This window comes from Fusarium oxysporum, chromosome I, assembly GCF_013085055.1.
Source record: "Fusarium oxysporum Fo47 chromosome I, complete sequence".
NCBI classification, from domain to species: Eukaryota; Fungi; Ascomycota; class Sordariomycetes; order Hypocreales; family Nectriaceae; genus Fusarium; species Fusarium oxysporum.
In genome coordinates, this window is record NC_072840.1 from 306,909 (window position 1) to 331,140 (window position 24,232).

General features: G+C 48.2%; 9 protein-coding genes across 9 annotated transcripts; 6 read left to right on the forward strand and 3 right to left on the reverse strand.

Moving 5' to 3' along the window:
• Positions 1 to 112: 112 nt before the first annotated feature.
• FOBCDRAFT_254861 (alpha carbonic anhydrase) lies at positions 113 to 1,075 on the reverse strand (the record flags this gene model as incomplete). The annotated part of the gene is made up of 2 exons (XM_054702584.2): positions 814 to 1,075; positions 113 to 762 (listed from the first exon to the last, which is right to left on the reverse strand). Exons 1-2 carry the CDS (start codon positions 989 to 991, stop codon positions 113 to 115), a joined length of 828 nt encoding a protein of 275 aa, XP_054558559.2. The 5' UTR covers positions 992 to 1,075.
• A 2,904-nt stretch (positions 1,076 to 3,979) lies between these two features.
• Positions 3,980 to 5,046, forward strand: FOBCDRAFT_266382 (uncharacterized protein; the record flags this gene model as incomplete). Its single annotated transcript, XM_031180388.3, has 3 exons — positions 3,980 to 4,065; positions 4,122 to 4,492; positions 4,550 to 5,046. 3 exons carry the CDS (start codon positions 3,980 to 3,982, stop codon positions 5,044 to 5,046), a joined length of 954 nt encoding a protein of 317 aa, XP_031041156.3.
• A 431-nt stretch (positions 5,047 to 5,477) lies between these two features.
• Positions 5,478 to 5,968, forward strand: FOBCDRAFT_194117 (uncharacterized protein; the record flags this gene model as incomplete). The annotated part of the gene is made up of 3 exons (XM_059608779.1): positions 5,478 to 5,508; positions 5,650 to 5,660; positions 5,702 to 5,968. The coding sequence occupies 3 exons, from the start codon at positions 5,478 to 5,480 to the stop codon at positions 5,966 to 5,968; spliced, it is 309 nt and encodes a 102-aa protein (XP_059466507.1).
• A 239-nt stretch (positions 5,969 to 6,207) lies between these two features.
• Positions 6,208 to 7,309, reverse strand: FOBCDRAFT_246398 (major facilitator superfamily domain-containing protein; the record flags this gene model as incomplete). The annotated part of the gene is made up of 5 exons (XM_059610771.1): positions 6,208 to 6,352; positions 6,395 to 6,595; positions 6,656 to 6,792; positions 6,844 to 7,104; positions 7,157 to 7,309. 5 exons carry the CDS (start codon positions 7,307 to 7,309, stop codon positions 6,208 to 6,210), a joined length of 897 nt encoding a protein of 298 aa, XP_059466508.1.
• Positions 7,310 to 7,838: 529 nt separating this feature from the next.
• On the forward strand, positions 7,839 to 8,951 carry FOBCDRAFT_194119 (uncharacterized protein; the record flags this gene model as incomplete). Its single annotated transcript, XM_054702586.1, has 1 exon — positions 7,839 to 8,951. One exon carries the CDS (start codon positions 7,839 to 7,841, stop codon positions 8,949 to 8,951), a length of 1,113 nt encoding a protein of 370 aa, XP_054558561.1.
• A 357-nt stretch (positions 8,952 to 9,308) lies between these two features.
• FOBCDRAFT_194120 (uncharacterized protein) lies at positions 9,309 to 11,379 on the forward strand (the record flags this gene model as incomplete). Its single annotated transcript, XM_059608780.1, has 3 exons — positions 9,309 to 10,219; positions 10,325 to 10,536; positions 10,586 to 11,379. 3 exons carry the CDS (start codon positions 9,309 to 9,311, stop codon positions 11,377 to 11,379), a joined length of 1,917 nt encoding a protein of 638 aa, XP_059463724.1.
• Positions 11,380 to 11,431: 52 nt separating this feature from the next.
• On the reverse strand, positions 11,432 to 15,540 carry FOBCDRAFT_246399 (uncharacterized protein; the record flags this gene model as incomplete). Its single annotated transcript, XM_059610772.1, has 5 exons — positions 14,142 to 15,540; positions 13,586 to 14,092; positions 12,238 to 13,410; positions 11,891 to 12,013; positions 11,432 to 11,691 (listed from the first exon to the last, which is right to left on the reverse strand). Exons 1-5 carry the CDS (start codon positions 15,532 to 15,534, stop codon positions 11,432 to 11,434), a joined length of 3,456 nt encoding a protein of 1,151 aa, XP_059463725.1. The 5' UTR covers positions 15,535 to 15,540.
• Positions 15,541 to 17,225: 1,685 nt separating this feature from the next.
• On the forward strand, positions 17,226 to 19,002 carry FOBCDRAFT_209919 (uncharacterized protein). Its single transcript, XM_031180391.3, has one exon. It carries the CDS (start codon positions 17,315 to 17,317, stop codon positions 18,869 to 18,871), a length of 1,557 nt encoding a protein of 518 aa, XP_031041159.3. The 5' UTR covers positions 17,226 to 17,314; the 3' UTR covers positions 18,872 to 19,002.
• A 191-nt stretch (positions 19,003 to 19,193) lies between these two features.
• On the forward strand, positions 19,194 to 23,977 carry FOBCDRAFT_172576 (glycosyl hydrolases family 2, TIM barrel domain-containing protein; the record flags this gene model as incomplete). Its single annotated transcript, XM_031180393.3, has 3 exons — positions 19,194 to 20,591; positions 20,909 to 22,459; positions 22,507 to 23,977. Exons 1-3 carry the CDS (start codon positions 19,228 to 19,230, stop codon positions 23,975 to 23,977), a joined length of 4,386 nt encoding a protein of 1,461 aa, XP_031041161.3. The 5' UTR covers positions 19,194 to 19,227.
• Between the last annotated feature and the right edge of the window lie 255 nt (positions 23,978 to 24,232).

Consider the following 24,232-nt stretch of genomic DNA (forward strand, 5'->3'; position numbering starts at 1 on the left):
ATCCAATTATGATGTAATTGCGACTTGACGTGGTCATGATGTTATGGTGGGTAATGCGGCCCCATCTATTCTACCTCGCGCTATCTCAGCCATCTAAGATCTACTCTAGCTACTATACATTGATGCGATGACGCCAGACCAACTGTTCCTCACGAGCACTATAAGTGGAAGCCCCAAGAATAGCCCTCATCTGCTGCACACTCGTAAACAGAATCGGTCGCGCGATGAAAAAGCGAATACCCTCAGTGCAAGGAGGACTCGTCAAGCTTCCCTCATAAGTCCAGAACTCATCAAAGTAATCAACACTCTCCAGAAGCAGCCTATGGTTTAGAGTAGCCTCTTCGCTAACGTCCGTTTCGTTGAAGCCAATCATCTTTGGGAGTTGACCAAAAAAGCTGTTTGCCTTGTTACCCGGGTCGAGACGAATAGCAAGAACAGCACGCTCTTTGCCCTGCGCATTGACGTGGACGAGATGAAGCTCGGCTCTGGAGCGGTGGCGCTCGACGGTGTGGTCGGCGGGGGCATGGATGTGCCAGCCTTTGAGGTAAACAGTCTCGTTGTCGAAGCTGAAAGAGGGGTTCTGAGTCCAGATTTGATCTTCGTTCTGGACGGTGAATGCAGGTCCATAGCCCCAGTTGAAGAAGTTGCCGGTGATCTCGTCGGGATAGTTCCACTCTTTGATCAGATGTTCCAGTGAGAGACCTTGCTTGAGGGCAATGGGGATGGGTGACTGTTGAGTGCCATCCTGGCAGAGATGGTAGTCTAAATTATATCAGTCACTGTTTGTCAAGAGTTCTTGTGAGGTGGACGTACCAGGGTTGATACGACCCCAATTGTAAGATGCCTCATAAGCCCAGTCCGTTTTTCCAGGCTCGGCACGGGGATCAATGTGTCGCTTCTTGTGCTTGAGGGAGTAATGATTGTTATGCTTTGCGCAAGACAAGACGCTTGTGACGTACGTCGCTACTGCGAAAAGCTGAGAGACACGCATTGTGATGATGGGATAAGGAGTAAATAGAAGAGACTGGTGAAGAGCCTATTGATGAGATGTTGTAGAGATGTCGTTGCGATTATGTGTAATTTTATATCTGATTGCGAAGGACATGAAAGACGCAGAATACAGTCTAGCGCGCAATAATGTCACTGCCAAGACAAAGCGAGGCGCAAGATACCACAGACCACGGGGGGGACCCCTGCAACGACGCAGGAATAAACTTTGCAAACTCTATCTCGAAGCCTATAGTTGAACAAGATCCAAGTCTTCACCCTGTAAATCACAATACTTCTCAATGGATTACCAATAATTGCTTGGTGACGTTTGTGAAACTTTCCATTCGTAGCCCACGTGGACGTTCCAGGCACAGCCCGCGCTAACTTGTGGGATTCTCCATGGGGTAATCCACTAAAGAATTAGGCTTTACAGTGGTGCGTCTTGGCGCTGGCGGTCTGGAATCATCCTTGTTTCTCCTAAACAGCGGGAGATAAGAAACAATGCGTGCTTAGCCAATGCCATTTGCAACTATCACAGGCCTTGTTTTTGTTCTGGACCGTTGAACTGGCCGCGTAACTAGGCAGTCCTTTTTTTAATGACAATCTCCGCATGGAATCTTCCGTGTTCTGGCAGGGATCTTCGAGATATCTCGTCTTCCTGGTTTCAGGGTAGCATCGTGACAGACACAGCCTCGGATTGATGGTTTAAGGTTTCGGCATCTCGTTATATAGATTGCCGAAGTTTCCGAATCTGGGTTTGTCTCCGAAGAGTTGAGATCTTGCATCTTGTCCCTTGGTGCAATCGGCGCAACTGTTTTATGATATTACAAGAAGAGCTTAGCCACGACAAAGCAATCAGTGTTGCGGAAAAGAGGGCGTGATTCCTCGCGTAGATTGAATTGCGGCATTTAAGCTTTGTCAATTGAAAGATCATCATAAAGCTAAGAAACAGGGTGCAAGCATCTTGGGAGCCGTTTTGACTACCCGAGACAGGCAGCTACAGAATGTTGCTGGGGACATGAGATTGGCTCACCGTCATGAGTCTTTGGCGCAGCTTCTTGGCGCGTGAGATCAAACAGCTAAAAAGCGCAAAGACAATCGCTTTCGTGCAGAAATAAATGCCGTCTTGGCAACGGTATAAGCCACAGTCAACGTCATTTCTCAAGATGATAGAAGTAGAGCAGCATGAGTTAGCAATTAGCAGTTAGCGGTTAGCACAGCCTAGTCGCAATTAGAGTTCTGGTGAGCCAAGGATCAAGCCTAACTGTTTAGGTTTGTGCATGTTGGAAGCCATCGCCCGTGCGTCTCGTGACTGATGAAAGGAATGTTCCATAAGGGCTTGGGGGTGATTCCTTAAGGAATGCCAGGATAACATCGGCCCAACAAAATCACGAGAAATTGTTTTGGGATGATTCATGATTCAAGGTGTTATTGTTTACATTTCTGCCTGTGCTGAACTACCCTAGACTGATAGATGGTCCTATCGATAGGAAGATAAGATATTGCTCGAGAGATAAGCTGATAAGACATCACGCCGTCTGTACTTCTCGGCTTTCTTAGGCTAAGATTTATTACCTCTCAATAAATAAAGTATTATTAAGTTAATACTATTATGATTAGTTATTTTACTTATAAATTAAACCTAGGATAACCCATCTGTCAGGAAGCCTATTAAACAAGCTCTTAAGCTTTTGACCGTTTACACATGGGAATATTGACTACGTTGATATCTATGTCCAATTTACCTGCATTTATGGTATAGTTTAAAGAGCGCAAGTGGATGAGCGGCCGAGGGAGGAAGGTGATGCAACGATATAGCGCACTACCTGTCGACTTAGGCTCTTGCTCCCTGCAGGGCGTGAATTTAAGATAACTTTTCGGACTATCTCCAAAGTCGCTGAAGATTGGACGCTGAACGCTTGGAGAAAGCAGATTCCAAGCTGGCCTGCCAATACCACAGATTCAGAGTGCGAGAGGTTATGCAAAGTGGTGAAGCTCCTGTGGAACGGGGCAAGTTAGAGTACAGGTCTCCTTGTTAATATACGCTATGCTAGCTTCTCAAGGCCTTGGCTCGTAATTCAAATTCCAATCTTCGGCAGGTAGCATGTCTTTGTCAACAGTAGGGTAGTTACTCTATACTTAAAACCCCGCAAGAATACCACCTCAGCATATTAAAGTAGGCCCTCAGCGCTGACAAAGTCATTAGTATCCCTCGATACACAGAAGCACTGCAAGGGAAAATAATATCTAAATATTACTTACACTGGGCTTACTTAGGGTTATTCTTCGGAGGTGGAGCGATCTCTATTGCTATCGACGTGCCTGGTTTCGTTACGGCGCCCGTGGTAATTGGTTCGGGGTTGCCAGCCGTTTTTGCAGTGGAGCAATTTATCTCTAGGGGTGCCGTTTCTGCAGTGGAGCAATATATCTCTAGGGGTGCCGTTTCTGCAGTGGAGCAATATATCTCTAGGGGTGCGAGTGTGAGACTGGCTGGAACTGATCTGGGCATTATGAATGAAGCCTTGAAAACTATTTGTGAGACTGGTGTTTTTGTTGGTTGCGGAAGTCATAGGTGTAAAGTCGATGGTTTCTTGGTTGCTAAAAGGTGTTACAAGGGGCTTAATATAGATACTGCAGAGCGCACGCATGCCTCCTCTTGTGTTCTCCTAGAGGTGCGTGGGCTGTTGATCTCATTGGCGGAGACAAAATCTTACGCAACTTGGGCAGCAGTGGTGAGGCTTAGCTCGTAGCCAAGGCAGACTAATTATCACATTGGCACTCAATTAGGCAACAGCTGCATGAGCAGGCCTGCGCGTTGGAGCCCAAATCGACCACAGCCTGACCATAAGGAGAGAATATTGGGCTGTTGGCAACCAAAATAACAACAATAATAATACTTGATTCTGGCTCTTGCAGCTGGGAGATATTTGAGAGCATCTAGACTACTTAATCTAATTTATCCCTGATTGCATTGGGAGTTCAAGACAAGATGTCCGCGAGAGATATTCCCTGTTTAGAGATGGAAGTTGGCAACCCCGACTCTCCGAGTCAAGCTGAAATCAATAAACGGCCATGGTGAGGAGAATACATTAAAACGAGCTAACAGCCGTTATAGACTAACAAACGATCAGGAAGTACGTTGGCTACAAAGACTTTACCTCCTACGTTGCTTCAGACCCAGACCTCTTCGCTGTCCGGCGATTCCATGGGCTTCATACCCGAGTAATACTTACCCTCCAGGACCTATTGGCGGAAAAGGAAGAGCAGCTTGATGTAATGGACATTGAGTATAGTTCAAAACACGTCAAAGCCGTGGGCAAAACGCCACCGGAAATTATCAGAATTCCTCCAGGAGGCCTGAGCCCAGAGCAGGAAGCAGAACTTGCAGCCACGCACGGCGAATACTCTACACCAAGAGACATCAACAACGGTACGGTAAGAGACGATATGCCACAACGTGCATCGCTCATTGCCGATATCGCCCAGAAGCTTGAGACGTATGGTGCGTTATCTCCGCAAACAAGCTAGAAACTCATGATAAGTTAACTCTAATTCCTAGACAAGCTCCTCCTCTCCTACTCCCAGCTAGCCGCTCTTGCCCCAGCCCCTAAATGGAATCTGAGAAACCTCCGGACCTGGTTCAGTAACAACCCCGGCGCCATCATGGAGTCCGAGAGCGCTTTCCTTATGCACAACGATGAGCTCATCTCCATCTGGAAAGAGAAGCCGCCCTTGCGCCGCTTGTTCGAGCAGTACTTCGTCTCATCCTACGGCGAAGTAATGGGCCTCTTCAAGAAGGATGCCCGCCGCATGGACTCACACGACCGCGCAACGACGTACATATACAGCGACACGGCGATAGACAACTTCGCCTTTGTGGTCATGCTGGCCACGACGCTGGTGATGTTGATTGCGCCCATGTGGATACTGCAGAACTTGAGCAGTGCGAACGGGAAGTTGGGCGTCATTACCGCTTTTGCCATTGTATGGCTGGGGCTTGTGAGCTATGCGGCGCATGGGAGGCCGTTTGAGAAATTGGCCGTGACAGCGGGGTGAGCTCCCATTGCTTCGTGCCCAACTCAATGTGATCAATCGATCGTTAACTGTGTATAGATACCTTGCCGTCCTGGTCGTTTTTCTGCAATTTGGTGGTCCTGGGCCGTCCAAATAAAGACGATAGACTTCAATGCAACAGTCCTGGTCATCTGAAACATAGAATCGCTATCCTTCCGCCTTTTCTAAGTTCTCTGTGGTAATATAAGCCGTGAGCCACAAGTCTTAACTTTAAATAACACATCTAGCCATAAGCTAGACATTATATTAAAATGTCTAACCAATCTTCGTTCGACCTTTTCAGAGCATCATAACCCTCTAAAAAACAATCAAGATCTCCATTTATGCCTATCTTTCTGGTTGTATTTCAGGTTCCGTGAAACTGAGCTAAATCTAATTTCCCAGAGTCTCTCTACTTTATATGGGATTCCCTTATGGCTTACCAGCCCGATTATTTCTATCGAGGTCGGTTTAGTAACAAATAGCTATTCCTGCGACTTCACAGGTATAAATAAAGCAATTATAGATCGTATCTTCAAGTGAGTATATCTCGTATAATATTTAACCTCTATTTATAGTAATTTACTATGCAATTCTTATAAATAGCTAAGCCTATAGTAAGTCCTTATGTATAAACTATATACTACCTATTTTACAGACTAAGCTCTTAATAGATGTCTATTTTAACCACCTTGCTAATAATAGGAAACATGTACCAATGAACAATGAGGATCCTCCAAAAGCACAAGGGCCCCAATATCCTGGCGTAACCGATGTCCCCGCACGATCAAGGATTGCACCAGTGATTGGAGTTCCGGTAAGGCCTGCAAAGCTAATACAGAACAACACCATGCCTAACCAGGTACCTGCAACACCTAGGCTGGGCACAAATGAGGCGACTGTCGCAGGCAAGATGGACACGTAGCCACCCGAGAAGAACCTGAGCGATTAATTAGGTGAGTCTGAGCTGTGGCACAAAGAGAGAACATACCCATATAAAGCCGTAAAGATAACAAATGAAGCAACCTTTGTGCAAGCAAGCCATGCAAAGGTGAGAACACCGCACGAAAAGCACAGAGGGATAAGAACACTAAGAGGTTCAATACTATTTCAAAAGGTTAGTGGCCCAGAGATCCCGAAGTAGTGGAAGGGTGTAGGGTCATACTAATCGCCCAAGAGGTTGGGAATAAGCCGTCCAAACAGACTGGCGCCATTGAGTATTGACAGACTATAGTAAGAGATGTCTGGCGAGAAATGGTACGACTGAGCGAACGCCTCCAAGTAGAAGATGGGCACATAAAGTCTAACACTGTCAGGAAAAGCGCAAAAGGGAGACATGCTAGAGACCTACCCCCACATAACCAACGTGGATCCTATGGTGAAGAAGACGAAAGGGCGCAGCTTCAGAGCCTCATGATCCATCATATGCACTTGATTCCACTCTGCGGGCGGCTGGTTGGTGGCAAGAGTGATGTTTGCGACGACCAAGCAAACCGTAGTGCACGCACCGATCACTTGTACAGTCGTTTCGAACGTTGACGATGTCAGAAGCCTGTAGAGACATGACGTCAGTGACTCGATGTTAACCAAGAGATCAGTACGAGGGACTTACCGACGCATTATGACGGGAAATATGACCCCGCCAACGGAAGACCCTAATGCAGACAGTCCTAGTGCAAGAGATCTCCGTTTTTGGAACCAATGGCTGATGATTGCTTGACTGGGAAGGAATATCAACCCCAGGCCGATCTTTAATGATTTAGCAGAAGAATCGTATCCTGAGATAAATATTCTACTCACCCCTTGGCAGATGCCCTGTGTAAAAAAAATAGCTACGTAGGATGTAGATATGCTCAAGGCAAACATGCCCACCGTATGGAGGATAGAGCCGATCAGGAATACCAGCCGGAACCACCCAGCGTCAAAGAGCTTACCTACCAACGGTGCGAAGAAATACATGCAGAACAACTGTATGGAGCCAATCCAATTTATAGCCGAAATGCTACTCGATGCGAGTTGGTGAGTCTTGTAGTAGGCCAGAAATACTCCAAATGTGTTTACCTGCCAGATGATTAGCGAACACTATCTATTAATTAACCGTGGGAGCACAAACGTAGCCAAATGTCGCTCCCATGACGCAAAACGACCCCAGAACCACGAGCCATGGTCTCACTCCTTGGTCTTTAGGGTACAGGGTTTGCTTGGGATCTCGGTCTGGGAAGAAAGCTCCTGCCCAGAGGGTCTTGTTTTCACGTTGCTTATACATGGTCTTGAAAGAATTGATCTAGAAAAATTGTAGTAGGAGATAGAAGGCGATGGAGAAAAATAACGATGAGGCGTGCCATCTTATCATGGATATAATTTTGTGCCGTTTTGTTCTGAGTTGAACTCGGCGACGTCGGCAGCTATCAATTGGTTCCCGAAAAAATGGCAATCCTAAGCGTTCGGGCCGGCCAGATTTTGCCAAAAAAGGCTAGCTCGGAGTGCTCGGGCGCAACAGGTTCCGAAAAACCGGTAATCCTAAGCGATCTTCTGACTGGAGAAATCCGAAAAAACGGCAGTTCTTCTGAGCGTTTGGGTCGCTCGGTCCAAAGAAGAACAGCTCCTGATGGGAACAACAGGACAAGAGCATGGCTTCAAAGACGCATCATGTGATGTGTATATACTTGCATCTGTATATATATGTGTATGTATGTACTCGCAATAAAAGCAATCTTGTAAATCCAACAATCTCCCACTTTCATCGTCAGCAACAACCAAACAAGCTTTTAAAGATTCCAAAACAATTTGCAACTATGTCATTTGTACCTTCAAACTCCTCCACTGCTTTCGCTTATAGCGACGTTCCAACTTCTGGGGTCTATGGCATCATCGAGGCCATGCCCGGAGTCCGCAACATGCTGGAGTATTGTCAGCTCAAGGCAGGGGAGAATGTAGTCATCCTCCAAGAGCACACTGTCGATCCAGTCGTGGTGCAAGCAATCGCGGCTGGCGTGGTGTATCACGGTGGCCACGTCCAACTCCTCTCTGTTGCACCCTTCGCAATCGGCGGCATGAAGACGGCAAACGCTCCAGGCTTGCTTTCGAAGCTCCTCGAAACCGCTCATCTTGTCATATCTTGCTCATGGTGGGGCGAAGTGCACTCCGACACCCTGTTCTTTGACAAGATCGCCAGTTCCAAATGCCGAGTCCTCTCCTTGCACATGTCGGCAACTGTCTCGGCCTTGGCAACCGGTGCCCGCTTCCCATACAAAGTGTACGAGATGATGGAGTCAAAGATGTATTCGATGCTCGAGTCGGCAACTGAGGTTCGACTTACCACACACCAGGGCACAGATCTGACGTTCAAACACCCGAAAATCTCTGGAGGTGGCCCCCTAAGGCCCGGGATGTGGCGCCCTTTCCCATATGGTGGCGCTAACTTCTACTCTTCCGATGTGAGCGGTATCATCATGTGCGTAGATTCCACCGCGACAGGTGTCCCTGAAGCACCTATCAAAATCACCATCAAGGGCGGAATCGTCACGGCTATCGAGGGGAATGAGGAAGGGGTCCGGAACACGCGAGCCTTCAGTCCCACTGGGTCCTATCTCCGCCACGCGCTTATCGGCCTGAATCCCAAGGTGAGAGTGGCTGGCGGCACGCAGTTCGAGAGGGAGAAGCACTCAGGTTCGTTCTACCTCGGGCTGGATGGGTTGATACAAGGTAGACCACGTCTCGATGTGCCTGGTCACGCGCACAACGACATCCAGTTCGACTATCCAACCGTCCATCTCGATGGCAAGGTTGTTGTTGACAAGGGCCATCTCCTTCTTCTAGACGATCAAGAGGTCTTCGCAAGCACAACTGAGTATTCTCAGGGCGTCGACCTTCTTTGTTCAAACCCACGAATTACCCTTGAAGGGTGAGGAAGCGACCATGTGAACAGAAGGCTGCACAGTTATAGAACGCGAGGAGGGTTATCTTGGTCTATTTTAATTATATAGTCGTTAATTTCAATCTGGATACTATCTCTCCTAGTCTTATACTTGACAATCAGCTATAATATCTATATATATATATTTAGTATCTAAGGCGATTGGCCTCGGAAGCACTAAGTACGTATTTACGAAAAACAATAATACCAGAGGGCTAGTTCTTAATTGGCTACATGATGCCACTAGCGGCCTCCCAAACACCCCGCTATTCAAGACATTTACGTTTGACCGTCATTTACTTCTCCATCACCCTCGTCGGCCACATCGACAAAATCCACAGAATTAAGCATGTCAACCGTACCTCGCGCTCCCCGTCGAAGAGGCCATCGAGCATGTCTAAACTGTCGGCTCTCCAAGCTTCGATGCGAGCCCTCTGGTAACCAAGTCGACGGCACCTCTTGTAAAAGATGCTTGGAGACGCACTGTCCCTGTATTTACGAGGAGACGTCCTCGGAATACCAGAGGCGGCGAGCTGCGGGAGCCAAACGAAAGGAGTCGGCCTCTTCAGAACGGCCATGGTTGACTGCCCAACATCAAACCCGTCGCCCATCACCTTTTCAAGATAGCGAGTCGCCTAATCGATGCACAACGACGCACAGCGCGGCACGAGAAGCGGCAAGGCAATCCGAATCACCATCAGAAACAAGTCAAGACAACGTAGGCTCAACCACTCAAATAAAAGAAGTCTCCGAGACGCAGTCACAGCGTCTACTTGATCACTTCTTCAGTGTCATGACTGAACCCCCCCTCATCTCACCATCTTTCCTACCTTCGGCAGACAGCCATAGACAGAAGGATGAATTGCGACTCGCTGTTCTCGCCACCGCCGCCTCTACCCTCGATATGAAACTGTTTGCAGAGATGGATACTCGACTGAGGCACACACTAGCCGAGTCAGCCATTGTTACTGGGCAGAAGAGCATCGAACTCGTGCAAGCATTGATATTGGCTGTGGCCTTCTATGCCGCAAACGAACCTCTCCACAAGGTCAGAATCTCGGGTCTAGCAGCGCAAGCAGAATCCATGGGCTCTGACCTGGGCTTGTATGAAATCAGCTGTCAGTTCCATTCTGATACTAGTGAATGCGTGAATTCAGATGATTCGCAGTGCATTTGGACACTTGCAGGAGCAAGGATGACCACGATGGAGTGTCATGAGGCCATGCATACAAGCCTTGCATGCCTCTGGGCTGTAAATAGGTAAGCAGCATGAATTGGTCTTGGGTTTTCAACCAAAGCTAATTTCTTCAGTGTCAGGGTTCTATTCCAGCGGCCATTGTTACCGCAATACCCACCTTGCACAAGATCATATGTCACAGTCTTGGGCTCTTCTACTCTTGCAGACCACCAGAAGATAGCGGCATGGACGGATTTGGAGATGATTGCTGTTGCGTCTATGGCGAGCTCAGTCACTAACTCGTCCCGTTTGCCAGAGAATGAAAGAACGACAGGAACTGAGCTGGTGGCATCGCTAGACAATTGGCACAAGACATACACCCGTTTCCTTGATTGTAGCAGTAAGTTGTATCCAGATCTCTCAATGGCTGGCTCTAAATACGTTTGCAGAGATATTGCTGGTGCACTACTCCGCTGTGCGAACGCGCGCACTTAAGCCGAATTCAAGTTACGAGTACCCGCGTAATGACAAATGCGCCAACCCTCCTTTCGACGAGTGTGTTCTCGGAGGTGAACAACTTTCGACAATGAGGCAAAAGGCACAAAGAACATATCATGGCCCAGATATCTCACTCATACAAGAGGGACTAAGTGCTGCCCTGAGTCTATCCACCGATAATGTCAGGGCCCAGGGTATCATATTCTTCAATGACGTATGCTATCTCTTCAGTGTCTTGATCAACGACTATCTTTCTCGGGCCTTGCGCAATGTAGCTGGCTCTCATGCAAGGCAAAGGACGGTGCTATACGACCTCCTTGGTCGGGCTACTGCGCTATTCGACAGTGCTGCTGCTGAGCATTTGAACACGCTGCATTGCAATGCCAGAACCTTTCGAAATGTCTTGATCAGACTACGTGCCAAATTGGACAAGGCAGAAATTGCCATTGCAAGACAGAATCGACACGGGGCGAATGACATGGAGCAAATGGTCAATTCCATCTACAGAGAGAGGCTGGACCAGGCTTCAACGCTGATGCCCATGACAAGCTCGATACATAGCGGTGAAAATGTACCAAGGCAAGAGATCGCCGGCTTCGGTGATACGCTGAATGGGCCAACAGCTTCTATGATCCCTGATTTATCGGATGATGCGATGGGAGAGGCCATGATGGAATTATTGCCTTTAGAGCAATTTCATGCCTTTGACTTTGAGGAGTTGTTTTGGGATAAAGAGATAGTTTAATTTAAATACTGAGTTATAATATAATCGGTTAGTGTAAAACATAGATAAGTTCCTAATTCAACGTCGAATCTATGCTGTTTAACAAGATCTCCCATTGTTCCGGACCAAGCATGTTCAAAGTGATATCGAGCTCAGATGGGTCGTATGGTCCAGTTACTTGCTTGTCATATTCGTCGTTGGCGCCCCTGGTAAAAGCTGGCTGATTTTGGTTCAGCAGGTAGTTGATACAGCAGCGACATAGGTACTTCCGAGCTGTGTTTTCGCCACTAAACACTAGTCCGATCTCGGAAGCTATTGATTCAGGCGTGCCAGCTGCACCACGGTGATCATATATCTAGAGCATCTTCCGGAGTACCTTGCAGCCATCGATCGCATTTGAGCTTGTGCTGGCGACATGGCAGGCAGCTCAGCTCGCGTCGTTTGGGTACTTTGCTGCCCATGACCATGGCTGTGCAGTGAGTTTACTCTTGTCGCAGCTTTCAATACCGCAAAAAGGGAGAGATGTGAGAACCTGTCTTGATGTGTTGGCCCGGGCCACCTTCTCCTGTTCTATTGGGAATGTCGAAATGTTCCTGAGGGACAGGAAGAGCAGCCGACCTGGAGGACGCAGAAGACAATGAAGCCAATAAACTGTCTTTTAGAATAAGCTAAGATATATAAAAAATCCTTTAAAGAAAAAAACCTTGATTTGAACAATTAATAATTAAATAATTAAAATCTTGAATTTAATAATATTAAGAGGATTGCGATAAAGCTTAACCATAAGTCCCAAAAGCTTTAATATGCTAACAATGTTCTCTTTCCCTCTTTAAAATATATTTCATTTCGAGCCTATATTTGCTATACTCGTATTCTAACCTTGCGCGTGGTATGTGGTTGGTCTTGGCCTCATAGGTATAGAGGAAGTATAATAATCCAATCGCAACCACTTAGGACTTCTCCCAGAAGTATTCCTACTCCTCTCCTGAACACAGTCCTTGTGCAGAATGCTGTCCTCAAAATCACCAATAATGACGGCGCCGTTTGTTTCGAGAGGAAGGGAAGTATGTCCCCCCCTTTTTAGCCCTGGCTTGATAAACTGTACCAACCGCCGAAGACCACATCGTTGACCAGCCGTTTCGTCGTTTGCTTTGAAAAGGTCGTTAGAACCAGACAAAGTTAGACCGTTTGCAGTAAGCCTCGCCTGGTCTTTCAAAGAACCTTGCTCAGTAAAAAGACGTTCCAGAGTATCGACTCGAATGCCCAAGCAGAAATGGCCTTTCGGAACAGAAGTGAGAGCGGGACAGACGTTTGGAAGCGAAGCAGCGCTTAGGATATCGCCAAATCCAGATCCGAAAAATATCAGGGCTTGAATCCCTCTAGCATATTCATTCCAACGACCACATTTATTGCTCAAGTTCGCCGACTTTGGCGGCATCCATCTCCTGGGCTCAACGAGGTCCATGTACTCCCATCCACTGATGTAGGGTTTCAGGCTTAGGCTCAACTTCATTGCATGGGACTTTTGATTCACATAATCCTGGGCCCAAAGCCCATCAATAGTGGCATGCAATGACTTGAACTCATGCTTAAAAAGACATGGTTCGAGCTCAGAGCTTGAAAATGGACGCCGATGACAAAATACTCTTTCAGCGTTCCTGAGCATGACTTCTCGAGTTGAGGTTACTCTCCGATCAGGGTGTGCGAAACCAATATCTTGCCCTTGATAGGATGTATCCGGATGTGTATCTTTGCCTTTCTTGTTTCTTTGATGATGTAGAACATGTAAGATTAGGTCTTCTGCATTAGTCTGTGTTGCTCTCCTCTGTTCAGTATCGTATAGGATGATATGCGTGTTCTTAGCATCTTCTAGAAGAGCATCGTAGTCGTCCGGTCGTTGGCAACGATATCCGTCCTTCTTTCCTACAGTGACTTCGGCCGTAATTGCACCCCATTGACTGAAACCAAACTGTAATTTTTCGACTTGAGCCCATCGATGTGGTATGCTTGCTTGGGAATAACCGACTAGATCGTACTCGTAGTCGCATGTTGCTGTGCGTAAATGTTAGTAGTAGTGGGAGCACCGGGATAAACCGAAACGAACCGAGAGTCTCCAGAACTATGGGACACCATCCAATAAATGATCGAGTGTCGAGGAAGCTCGCTTTTGCGTACCTAATGAGCCGGATGGGACAGAGCGCATCGATGTCAGTCCATTCAAGCTTACGCGGATACGCGTCCACGATATGCCACTGAATGGAGTTCCCAAACGTCTGCACAGGAATGAGAGCTGTGTATCTTCCTTTAAAAACATAACCACCTTTGAAGGTAACTGCTTTATGCAAGTCCAGGAGCTGGGCCATAACTCGAATTGATGCCTCAAGTCCGCGCTCCTTGTGATTTCTCTCGGGCAAAGGAAATCCTCTTATAATCACGCCTGGGCCTATGATAGAATTCCAACACATTTTTGACTTTTCGTTTTCTGGCAATACTTCGAGTTGGACTTCGATGTTAAAGGTTGGGACTCCCAAGTCGGCGGCTAACTGAGTCGCCTCACTAAATCCCACATACGCATACGTGAGGCTGTCCTTCTTTTCCTGAAAAGCAGCAGCCAGCCAGGAGAGCTGCTGAGCTATCATGATGATAAAGCGCTCGGTCCCCGAAACATTTATAGTTCGCAAGGATGGATCCACAGTAATCTGATTTTTCCTTGAAATACCAGGTAGAAACCTAGCTGACAGAAGGATTAGTCCAGAAATTAAAGACAAAGTCTATTAACTTACAAGTTTTCGAGGCCATGGTACTCTCTAGCATGGCCTGTTCGAGAGCCATGAGAAGCTGAGGACTTTTATGGTGCCAACGCCACTTCATATACTGGCTCACTGAGCATAGCCTGGCTGTCTCAGTGGTGCCGGTAATTGCTATCACTTTCCCGAGCCTTTGATGTACACCCTGCTGATAGTTCTCAACAAGGAAGCTCTTCAAATCCCAGTCGACATTAAAAACAGCACCAAGAATAGTATTCTCCCCTTCGCGATGAGGATAATAACGTCTCAGAGAGACCGAAGTCTTTTGCCGTATCAAATGCATCTTATCACCATGGTACTGTTGTATGCAATTCTCGACCGTTCGGATGAGCTGGTCGAATGCTGGCTGATTTGTCAAAGCCTCCAGGACTGCCAATGGATCAACTGATTGCCCGTAGATGCTGGGAGCACCTCCAAGCTTGAACCCCACTTCTGTCCCATCTTCGGATCCCTCTCCGAAACTGACGCTTGATTGATCATCAAACCATGCTTCGCTGGGGGCTGGACCATATGGTGGGACAAGATCTGCTAAGAAATGGTCAGTTGAGACGGCGACATCTGCTTCAGGAAGCCAGTTTCGCATTTTCTCTGCGAGTCCCAGCGGTGCACCATCGCCAAGAGCAATATCGCTAAGCGCCCCCTCTTCCTTCTCCTCCTCTTGAGCCGTTTCCACCACTGAGTCATGTAATTTGTTAGCAATCTCAGATCTCAATCTGCGTATTATCTTGACACCTTGCATCTGTGATTTTATAGACTCGTCTACATCGACCGCCTGGGCAAAGTCCTTGATAGCCTTACGGAACTTGGAGACAATAAGAGAACGAGAAACATCATCAGCCACAATATGAAGCACGCTATGATTGAGCTTTCTGCGCATAGCCCTAGAAAACCTTTCGATAGCGTCATGTCTCTGTTGCGGCGTGTAGGTAGTAGAACCTATGGAGGTTATTGAAGCTTGATCATCGTGATCCTCATCTGCTTCCCTTAACGGACTTGGTGGCGTCAAAACTGGGCTGTTGTCTTCTCTGATTTCTTGTTTCCTGTCGCTCTGGTTCGGTTTCTGGCTAGGAATAGTGGTCTGTGCTGTGATCTCCGTGCTGGCTATTGTACTCGCTATCGGATATGTGCTAGGCACGGAGGGCGGCTCTGCGCTCGGAAGTGCCGAGTCTTGCAAGGCAGTCGAGCTGGAAGCAATTGGAATAAATTCAGATGCCGTAGGATCTAGAGGCACAGTAGCACCAGGGCCATGGATTCTATTTGAGCCGATGCTTTCCAAGTCGTTGAAGTCTGTGACGTAGGTGTCGAGGCCCTCGAGTTTGGCGTCTGGGGGTCGCATTAAATCGTCGTACCAACTGTCTCGTTCTGCCATCGCGACTTTAGCGCCTGGCGATTAGCTGCCTTGAAGCTTAATTTAAATTAATAAGAGAGTCGCCAGATTTAACGCTAACAAGACTGTTAATTAATGCGCTATTGAATGTTCTGTCCTGTAATAAAGTAGTATAACCAACTTAAATTGCGGCATTTTAAACTAGGTATTATCATTGTCCCTGTGGCTGTGCTTACGGAATGGTAGGCTGGGTAAGCCTAGCTTACAGCTAAGGCTGTGTGTTAAACCCTATGTCAAGTTCGAAGTCTTACTATTAGCAGGCCTCAGTTGCACCGCCCTTTGGTTTAATTGGTTGTATGCCTGTTTTACTGCGCAAAGCAGCCCACTAATTCGCCCCGGGCTTCTACTATGTCAGATGACGAATTATTAGCACCGTCCTTATTCGCCCTAGCTCTAGAACCTACTGTTATTTATGTTTAAACCATTAACAAGCCATTTATTAAGCACCTAGCTTAAGCCCTATTTATTTCTTATTGAAAATATTTATTGAATATTATTAGTGTTTATTAAACTAGCTGGTTTATTATATATTTTACTACTTAGATAGGGACAACGCTGTTACTGCCTCCACTTTAGGCAGAAAATATCGCTGCTTTTAAATACATTAGTAGTGCAGGGGGAGAGAGCGACAAGAGGGAAAGAAAGGTCCTATATACCTATGCAGCCCGGCCGTCGGAGAAAAGACACAGTAGGCATCTAATTTCAGCATCCTCTGTGCTCTTTATATCCCCTACTGCTTACATACTAACCATGTTAAGTCTGTTACTTGCCGCCCAGGGTCGACCCAGGCGATTATACCATGAGTTTCTTTGACCATAAAAGACATTTCTATGTTCAAGACACAAACCGGCAATTTTCAACATACCAATATGAATCACTTCTGCCGTTATCACAGAAACACATTTGACGGTGTCAACCATGGTAATCACTCTAATGAGGTCTTAATAAAAGGTCGCGAGCAACAATGAACCAAGTACGAACTCTGAAGCAATTTGCAGCTCGGTCTACAGGCGCTAATTGGCTGCGCGCACTTACGCTCAAGGTGCAGCAATTCGGCCAGTGCCCATTCCAACAGGTTCACCGTTCGGGCAAGCTGTGCGAACCTCTTTTCTAAGTCTGCATGGAACGTAGCCATTACCCATTCGGGTCAAACAGGTCTCCAATCGGGAATGTCTGCCTTGTCTCAACTCTGCTGGTTCAAACGCCTCGTGCGGCTGAATGCGACTGCATCTCACTAGCCCAAGAACAACTTAGCCCTTCCCCTTCTCCTCCACTAACGCCCATTCATATGAGCACTTTTCACAGAGTGTGCCTCGCGTGGCTTTTTCAGGCGCCGAAATGATCTTATCTGTCCGGTCTAGACCATTCATTACTATTTTGGACTTTCAGCTGAAACCATGCGACGGTACACATATACCCGCTCTTGGCACTCTTGGCCTTTAGTTTGTAGTTCTTTCACGGATCATACCGCGACGACGAAATGCCTTTTGACTTTAAGGCCTACGACCAGAAATGCCAGGGCCTGACGCTCGAGGAGCTACAGCGAGAATGGGAGCACTACACCCGCCTGATTTCGGGCGCTGCCACGTCGACTGCGGTGTCGGGATGCGCAATCCCCCTCACGCTAGGAGTTTCGACTATTGGTGTTGCGATGGCTGCACCGGCGATTCATAATGCACGAAAGAAACGCGAGATTATTGAGAGGCATCTCAATCGACTGAATGCGACGCATAAAACACGAAAACGCGATGTTCTTGGGAGTATGGCGGTCAGCGGAACGATCGGCGTTGTTACACTTGGTGTTGGAAGCATGGGCGCTGATGCCGTTGCGACTGCTGGTGCAGAGCATGGCATTCAATCCATCGTTGCGAATGAGACTGCTATTAAGCTCGTGTCACATGCTGCGCTCGATGGAGCGGGGATGATGGTTGAGCACAAGCATACGGATCATTTGAAGAAGAAGGATGCGCGCAAAGCGTTTCAGAAGGCTGGTGTCTTTCAAGCTGTTCAAGATGCAAAAGCTGCTGAGGCGGGGTATACGATTCAGCCTTATCAGAACAATGGCCAAGTATATCCGAATTATGCTGCTGGAAGTTCGTCGCAAGCTCTTCCTCCTCCTCCGCCGCCTTACAATGTTGCTGTTGGTCAGACACCTGTACCGCAAACTTACAATACTACACCGAATGGGTATCCTCAAGACTTCAAGGCGCCAGTCGCCCAACCGCAAGCTCAGCAGAGCCAGACTTATTTGACGCCCCATGTCACTGGACAACAGCCTATGCAACAGCAGTACGACTACTCGCAGCAACCAGTCCCGACATATGGTGCACCATCACCTATGCCTCCGGCGAGCACTCAGATGTTCTCACCGCCCCAAACACCAGCTGTTCAATATCCTCCCCACACTTCTCAAGGACCAAACATGCAGCCAACACAGCCGCAGCCTCTCTACCAACAACAGACAGGAGTTCCAGGCTATAACCCCCCTGCGACACCACAGCCTTTCAACATGGCTGCAATGCATCAGGCTCTTCCTCCTGCTACACCTGCGCCATCAGCTCCATATCAACAGCCGCAAGTGCAACAGGTCCCGAATATGGTCATGCCTACGCCTCCCCAGGATAGCACTCAGGGCTATGCGCCACAGCAACTACAGCCGCAGCCAACTGGACAGATCGCCGGGGCACCTCAAGCCGGATACTTTCCAACTGTCCCAGCAACACCAGCTGGATATCCACCTGCTGTCACAGCCCCCCACCAGCCAATACTGCCGCCTGACTCTGTAGCCCAAGTGCCACCACCTGATGATTCAGCCTATGTCTATCAGACTCCCGTGCAGCATGTTGTCCAGCATCAGACTGGATATCAGGCATCGCCCCCACCCGCACAACAGCAGTATCATCAGCAGCCTGGCTACGGAACACCCCAACACACTGGCACTTATCAACAAGCCCCAGTGCCCGCACCGGTTGACCGAAGAAGCTCGTTCGTTGCCCCGCATCAACCAGCTTTCGCTCCCCATGCACCGTACAACCCTCAAGATTGGGCTCCCAAGCCTCAGCCAGCATATACTGCTCAGGCTCCTGGGGTGAATAGCGCACCTGCCCCGACCGCACAAGCCATGCAGTATCAGATGCCTCCAACTCCTCTCCCAACAGGCTCAACAGTGAATCAGTATCAATACGACAACAAAGGTTCATATTTTCCAGCCCAGCCTCAAACCCCTCAAATGACGGGGCAGAGTGCACAAACCCCTCAGCAATATCCACCAGGAAATTATCCCGGGGTCCCGATGCACAATGTACAGGTGACGCAATAGATGTGGAGACCTGAGATTGGTGGGTTGCAATTGGAATCATGAGTTATGCTTAATCATGGGATATGGAATAAACTACAGAATTAGTTAGCGTATTAATTTTTGTCTATTTGAGGTTCAAACCTACTCCTTCGCCGTATCCATTCCGTGGTTACATTCTGTCACTGATTGAGGAGTTTATAATTTGATTCATCAGGAGTGGAGCATTTAGCGAAGGATTTGCACTAGTCTCTAACAGGCAATTGTGCATTTCGACTCATCCAAGGTCATACCTTTTCAGTGGGGCTCACCTCTCGATAACCTCTATAAGAACAAGTAGCAGAACGTAAAACTTGCATCTCACTAACTCATCACTCAAAATGACTGCACTAAACGTTACAAACATGGTCGACCTAGACATAGAGCTGGACATCATCGGCCAACAACCTTTCATGGTCAAGATCTACACCCAAGTCAGCTTCTGCTTCCCAATCACCGACCCCTCCACACATCCTGCCATCACCGCCACCATCAAAAATGGCCTGCAGCGTCTCTCGCAGAGTTTCCCCTGGGTAGCAGGCCAGGTGAAGGACGATGGTACGGGCGTATTCAAGATAAAACCATTCGAGGCGACACCGAGACTGGTAGTCAAGGATCTCCGAGATGACCCCTCAGCACCGACAATGGAGGGCTTGAGAAAGGCAGAGTTCCCCATGAGCATGTTTGACGAGAACAAAATCGCGCCAAAGAAGACTCTTCCTATTGGCCCCGATTACTCGCCTGATGATCCTATTCCTGTGCTGATCTTTCAGCTCAATTTTATTGAGGGCGGGCTTATACTCACTGTCAATGGACAGCATGGCTGCATGGACATGACGGGCCAGGATGAGCTCATTCGGCTACTGTCGAAGGCCTGTCGCGACGAGGCTTTCACGCAAGAAGAGATATCAACAATGAACCTTGAGCGCAAGACCATTGTTCCTCCTCTCAAAAATTACGAACTCGGCCCGGAGCTGGATCATCAAATCATAAAACCCCCTCCAACCACTGAGACCCCACCAGCACCGCCAAAAGCAAGCTGGGCATTTTTCTCATTCAGTCCACAAGCCCTCTCTGATCTCAAAGACAAGGCAACACAGACTCTTGACGCAGGCACGAAATTCGTTTCAACAGATGATGCTCTCTCGGCGTTCATCTGGCAATCCGTCAGCCGCGCCCGCCGTGCTCGTCTAGATGATTCCACCTCGACTCAATTCTGTCGCGCCGTTGATGTGCGCACTCAACTGGATGTACCCAAGAACTACCCAGGAATCCTCCAAAACATGACCTACAGCGTCTCGAAACTCTCTCAGATCGCCAATGAGCCACTCGGCATCGTAGCATCTCGCTTGCGGTCTGAACTCGGCCGTGATGATCTTCGCCGGCGAACACAAGCCCTGGTAACATATCTGCACGACCAGACGAACAGGGCAAGCGTATCTGTCACAGCGGACGCGAATCCATCGACGGATATTATGTTGAGTTCATGGGCGAAGCTGAAATGCTGGGACTATGACTTTGGTCTTGGACTAGGAAAGCCAGAGAGTGTGAGGAGGCCGTTGTTCGAGCCGTTTGAGAGTTTGATGTATCTTATGCCCAAGAGACCCGATGGAGAAATTACTGCAGCGTTATCGCTGAGGGATGAGGATATGGAGATATTGAAACAAGACGAGAAGTGGAAAAAATATGGGCAATTCATTGGCTAGTAATAGTTTCGGGTTGCTCGCGGAGCTTCAATGCAACGTTCCAGCGGGGAAGCTCATGACATAATTCGACATCATCCGAGCTTTATGCTTATTCCTGTTTATAGAGTTGTATTTGCGGAGACAATATGCAGATCTCGGACTATTCTCCAGATGTGCGGTGCTGCGATAGGTGCGGGAGATGCTGTTGACGATCGTAGGGCTTGGCGTTTGTGGAGGATCAGAAGTAGAGCCGAGGCGATGGCCGAATGACTTACATATAAGATGGCACTCACTAGTGATTGTAGAGTATTCAAAGGAATTCCTTGGTATCATTCAGTTGCATCATGGATCTGTCGGCGCTAGGTTTCCCTGGGGCGTTGCCCGACTGGAGTAACTTGAACGTCCTTCATCGCAACACCCTCCCAGCTCGAGCGCACTTCTACTCCTTCCCTGATCAAGAATCCGCTCTCTCTTTCAATCGGGATCAGAGTTATTTCCACAGTCTCAACGGAACATGGAAATTCCACTACGACGTCAGTCCCTTCGATGCTCCCATCTGGGAAACTGCCAACACAAGCTCATGGGACGACATCGAAGTCCCAGGCATGTGGCAGCTGCAAGGCTACGGCCATCCTCACTACACCAACATTGACTACCCCTTCTCTGTCACTCCTCCCAACGTCTCATACGTCAATCCCACTGGTTCTTACTGGCGACAGTTTGAAGTACCTGAGGAGTGGGACAGTGATCAGATCAGACTGCGCTTCGAGGGCGTTGATAGTGCATTTCACGTCTGGGTCAACGGCGAAGAGGTTGGATACGGTCAAGGGAGTCGTAATCCAAGCGAGTTTGACATTACGAACTACCTCTCCCCGGGTCAAGCGAATGATCTTGCTGTAAGGGTTTATCAGTGGTCGGATGGTTCTTATATCGAGGATCAGGATCAGTGGTGGCTCTCTGGTATCTTTCGCGACGTTTACCTCATTCCCTTTTCCGAATCATCCATCATAGACTTTCAGGTTGACTCTGAACTCAGTGACTCTTTTGATGAAGGGTCGTTTAAAGTCAATGTGACAATTCAAGGGAAAGAGGATGACCTTGCTATCAACTTACTGTCGCCTAACGGTTCGGCTCTTCATGAATGGAAAGGATCATCTTCAGATATCTATGAGAAAAGCCTTTCTGGGGATGATTTCCATATCTGGTCCGCTGAAACGCCAAACCTGTACACCTTGCTCATCACCTTCAACGGACGGACTATCAGTCAAAAAGTTGGTCTGCGTCGCGTTGAGATTCAAGGGTCCAACTTTTACGTCAACGGAAAACCTATCATTTTATACGGAGTCAACAGACATGAGCACCACCATCTCACTGGACGTACAGTCAGTTACGAAAACATGCGAAAGGACCTTCTACTCATGAAGCGTTCCAACATTAACGCAATTCGCACTGCCCATCAGCCTCCCCATCCTGACTTCTTCGACGTGGCTGACGAGATCGGTTTCTACGTTATCGCGGAATCTGACCTCGAATGCCATGGTTTCGGTAGTCTTGAGGAAACCGAAGAAGAAGCTGCTGAGTGGCTCTCTAATAATCCCGATTGGGAAGAGGCTTATGTCGATCGGGCTCGTCAGCTAGTCGAGCGATTCAAGAACCATGCCTCTGTCATTATCTGGTCTCTCGGCAATGAGTGTTTTTATGGTCGTAACCACGCTGCCATGAGCAAGTGGATCAAAGAGAGGGACCCAAGTCGGATTATTCACTACGAGCAAGACCGCAATGCTACGTCGACGGATATGTACAGTCAGATGTATAGCACGCCTGACGATGTAAGGGAGTTCATCAAGACTCATACTGATAAGCCAATTGTGTTGTGTGAATATGCCCAGTGAGTATCCTTCAGTAATCCAGATGAGGTTGAGCTAACAGTACTAGTGCTATGGGCAACGGACCAGGTGGTCTCGTAGAGTACATCGACCTCTTCAGAAACGAGCCTTTATCTCAAGGTGGCCTTGTCTGGGAGTGGAGCAATCACGGTCTCCTCAAGAAGGAAGAGAACATTACGTACTACGCTTACGGAGGTGACTTTGGCGACGAGCCCAATGATGGTGACTTTATCATGGACGGTCTTGTCTTATCTGACCATTCGCCAATGCCTTCATTGAAGGAGTACGCCAAGATCATCCAGCCTGTCTCGGTGAATTTGGCGAAGAATGGAAGTGCAATGACTGTTGTCAACCACTATGACTTTTCTGACTTGAGTCATCTCGATGTTTCGTGGCATGTTGTCGCAGACGGTCTCAAGACTGAAGCTCGTCCACTCGGCCTTCCAAGAGTACCCGCTGGAGAGAATAGGACCGTGGCACTTCCATCGGGGCTGAATATTACACAGAATGAGGCATGGGTCACGGTCGAGTTCAAGCTGAAGGAAGCTACTCTCTGGGCTCCGAAGGGCCATGTCATCGCTTGGGACCAACTTCACATCCAACGATCCGGCATCAAAACGCAGGGCCTATCGTTTGTCCGTCGTCAAGAGAGCGGAGAGTTCCAGAAGAATGGAACCAAGCTCCTCTATCAGAGTGGAGATGCTTCCTTTGGATTTGACTTGCTTCAGGGAAATGTAACTTGGAACATCAACGGCGTGGATATCTTCCAACGTGGCCCTGAACTCTCATTCTATCGCGCTCTCACACAGAACGATGCGGCATCTTCTGGCGATGGACCGATCTGGGAACAAGAAAAGATTCCAATGATCTACCCCCAAGTCAGAGACGTGACCTGGCGCATAGATGATGATGGCGCAGTGGTGCATTATAAAGTCTGGGTTGGAGTCAAGACACGTGCTTGGGGCGTTGAAGCAGACATGATCTACAAGATCCCCACTCAAGGTGCTCAGCTTCAACTCGAAGCTCGGGGCGAATTTGTCGGCAAGAATGAGTCTCATGTCATTCCCCGCATCGGCCTCATGGCTGTTTTGCCCGAATCTTTCGACGACGTCTCATGGTTCGGCCGAGGACCCGGAGAAAGCTACAAAGACTCCAAGCAAGGGTCCCGCATCGGGCAGTACAGTTCCACCGTCCCGGATCTGTTCACCTACTATGACTACCCTCAAGAGAATGGTAATCGCGAGGATTTGCGATGGTTGAAGATCGGAAATAAGGATGTAACGCTTGATGCGCGACGAACAAAGAGTGAACCATTTAGCTTCACGGCTCGGAGGTACATGCCCTTTGACTTGGATGATGCTCAGCACCCGCACGATCTGAAGTCATTGAACATGACGGTGCTGCATCTCGATTACGATAACAATGGGCTGGGATCGGCTACGGTTAGGGTGAGACCGTTCGAGAAGTACAGGTGCTACACCAAGCCATTCAACTTTACGTTCAGCTTCAACATAGTCTAGTTCAACGAGATAATCAGATTCGGATGATATATCTTCAATGCAATATGATTATGCGACTTCGATCATGATAAATAATTGATTACTGAACGCTTTTGTCCGCCAAGATGGTGCAGTACACTTGCATATCGGTGAGCAGTTCGAGCAAGATGTCCAGATACACCACCGCTCAACGCCTGTCTAATGCCGAATATGCAATTGCTCCTAATCGGGAATGCGAAGAAATGGCTTGGTAGACGTCTTGCCTGAGTGGGCCGC